Consider the following 2,565-nt stretch of genomic DNA (forward strand, 5'->3'; position numbering starts at 1 on the left):
GTCCTGCGCCCGCGTCAGGTTCAGGATCACCCCCAGGCCCATGCGGGCCACGTAGTCCCTGAGGAGGGGGGGGGGGGAGGGGGGAGGGGGAAGGGAGGGGGGAAAGGGAGATAAAGAAATGGAGGAGGAGAGAACAGACAGAGAAGGGGGGAGAGATGAGGTGATAGAAGGCAGGGGGCAGAGGGATAGGGAGGAACAGAGAGAGAGAAGGATAGAATGGAAAGAGAAGGGGAGAGAGGAGGTGATGGAAGGCAGGGGGCAGAGGGATAGGGAGAAACAGAGAGAGAGAAGGATAGAATGGAAAGAGAAGGAGAGAGAGGAGGTGACAGAAGGCAGGAGGCAGAGGGATAGGGAGAAACAGAGAGAGAGAATGATAGAATGGAAAGAGAAGGGGGAGAGAGGTGATAGAAGGCAGGGGGCAGAGGGATAGGGAGAAACAGAAAGAGAGAAGGCCCGAAAAAAGGAAAGAAAAGGGGAGAGAGGAGGTGATAGAAGGCAGGAGGCAGAGAGATAGGGAGAAATAGAGAGTGAGAAGAAGAAGTTACATTCATTCAAAACTGTCCAAGCAAGTAAATGTGCGGTTTAAATGCGTGATAGTATTTTCGACTCGGCGTACTCTCGCGGCGTACTCAAGGAAGAGCCAACCTGTTGTCCGACACCAGTATCTGCTCCAGCAGCTTGGCGGACTCGTATGTGATTTCCACAGCCGGCGTCTGCAGCAGCTGCAGCAGCAGCTCCAGCCCTCCGTCCAGCCGGATCCTGTTGCAGATCTCTTCGGCAACCTGTCGTCCCAGCGCGGGCAAAATCCAGGCCTCCTCCACCAGCTGGAAGATCTCCGCGATGGCCCGCCGCGTCTCATCGAAATCTGAAGTGTCTTTCGCGGATTTCAGGGTTTTAATGGCCGAGCGGAGAGCCGGCAAGGGAGTCTCCAGAGCCGCTTGGACGTCGGCGCTAACGCCCGGCGAGACCGCTCGAGGGTCGGAGCCGCTCCTCCGGTTCTGGAGGCGGCTGACATATTCCGGGACAGTAAGTCTGTCGGTACTGAACATGGAGAGATTTCTGCAGAGCTCACTCAGATAAACGAGAAGTGATAATAGCATCTACCGTAAGATAGCCCAGCTATAACGGGAGGCCTTGCTGTGCCTGACCGTGTAATTCGTCACTGTCCTGTGGCTCCGAACTCCCGGGGGGACGGAGCCGTGTGCCGCAGGAATATGTTTGTACACAGTGTGCTGCTATGTAGGCCTACACTATACTGCCGATTAAATCAAACCCCAACCCTCAGAACACGGTGGGTGGATTGTGCCGTCTCCTTAACGTCTCTCGCCGGTGAGTTGTTATAAAATGTTCGGAGATGGATCAGATTAACAGCGGCACCGGTTTGCTCCCCGTTTCGTCATCACGCTTTTGTCAACTCAGAAAATAAACCAGAGGAATAAACATACCTCGTGTGCATCCCGGGAGACCGCTTCGGTTGATCTGATTATTTTTTCGGAATCGAAACGTTAGGAGACACAGCAAGAGTTCTTTCTTGCATTTGCGCACGACCTCTAGAGTGCCACCTAAAATGACACATTTAACAAAGAACCCGGTAGCCTACGAAATGTTTCTACCCCAGAGCCTCAGAACAGGAAATGAAATAGTCCGTCCGAAAATATTACACAGTCGTACGACGTTTTCCGGCTGAGCGGATTCACATAAACAGCTTTATTGTATTCCGTCCCTCGCCCGCAGTAATTCAGGCTGCTGCGGACAAAGAGCTCTGATTATACGTGTCACCCCCCGCCAGTGTTCTTTCCAATGTCCTCTGAGTAACGGGCAATGTCTCGAAGACTGTTACATCAAAAATCCATCAAATGCAGGTTAACTTCCGCATCCGTTAAACCATACCGCTCATCACCTTCATCTGTGTATCTTCGAGCGATGTAATCAGAGACCGCCCATCGCTGTAGATAGGCTAACGCAAACACTGGCTCCCTTTAGTACTCTTCCTCAGCAACACAGCGACAACGTGCGATTTCAACAAACTCCCCCCGGTGGACAAGGCGGGTAAAGCCTTTATACATCAGGACCGCGGTCAGCGACGAGAAGAGACCAGAGACTGTAAAAAGGAAGAGACCCTACCGTAAACTGCTGAAGTAATCAAAAAAAGCAATGAGCAATGACACGAACTGCTAACGGTTTTCATGTACATTAAACCAGTTTGCTTTGTGAAAGAACTTCAGTTTCACCAGTTATGTATTAGTATCACCCAGAAAGCAATCTTTAAAGCGATGGACTCCAACTGTCATAGCAAAAAGAAGTCCAGGGTGAAACGACGGGAGCTTCTTGGAAGACTGTGACGTCACTGGAACATGCTAGGTTCCATCATTTGAGAAAATACATGTAAAAGATCTTTTCACTTTTTGTTGGTAAGGCTGATCATTGTTAGCATTCGTATTGCTAGGAGGATTAAGGTTGGGGTTATGAATACAGTTAGTGCTGTTGCTGAGGCAACACAGGGTTATATTGGGAGGTTAATGCGTAGGTTTGTTTTGCACTAGGATGACTCACAGTTCTTCACTT

The 2,565-nt window shown here is 50.5% G+C and overlaps 1 protein-coding gene across 1 annotated transcript in view; it reads right to left on the reverse strand.

Moving 5' to 3' along the window:
- The window catches only part of sarm1 (sterile alpha and TIR motif containing 1), a 9,781-nt gene extending 7,641 nt beyond the window's left edge, over positions 1-2,140 (reverse strand). Inside the window, exons 1-2 of the mRNA XM_035385605.1 lie at positions 646-2,140; positions 1-58 (exon numbers count right to left, since the gene is read on the reverse strand). The exon at positions 1-58 is cut by the window's left edge and continues 561 nt beyond it. Coding sequence (XP_035241496.1) covers positions 1-58; positions 646-1,100 — 513 coding nt within the window. The 5' untranslated portion in view covers positions 1,101-2,140. The remainder of the gene's footprint in view (positions 59-645) is intronic.
- Between the last annotated feature and the right edge of the window lie 425 nt (positions 2,141-2,565).

Source organism: Anguilla anguilla, chromosome 12 (genome assembly GCF_013347855.1).
Source record: "Anguilla anguilla isolate fAngAng1 chromosome 12, fAngAng1.pri, whole genome shotgun sequence".
Lineage (NCBI taxonomy): Eukaryota > Metazoa > Chordata > Actinopteri > Anguilliformes > Anguillidae > Anguilla > Anguilla anguilla.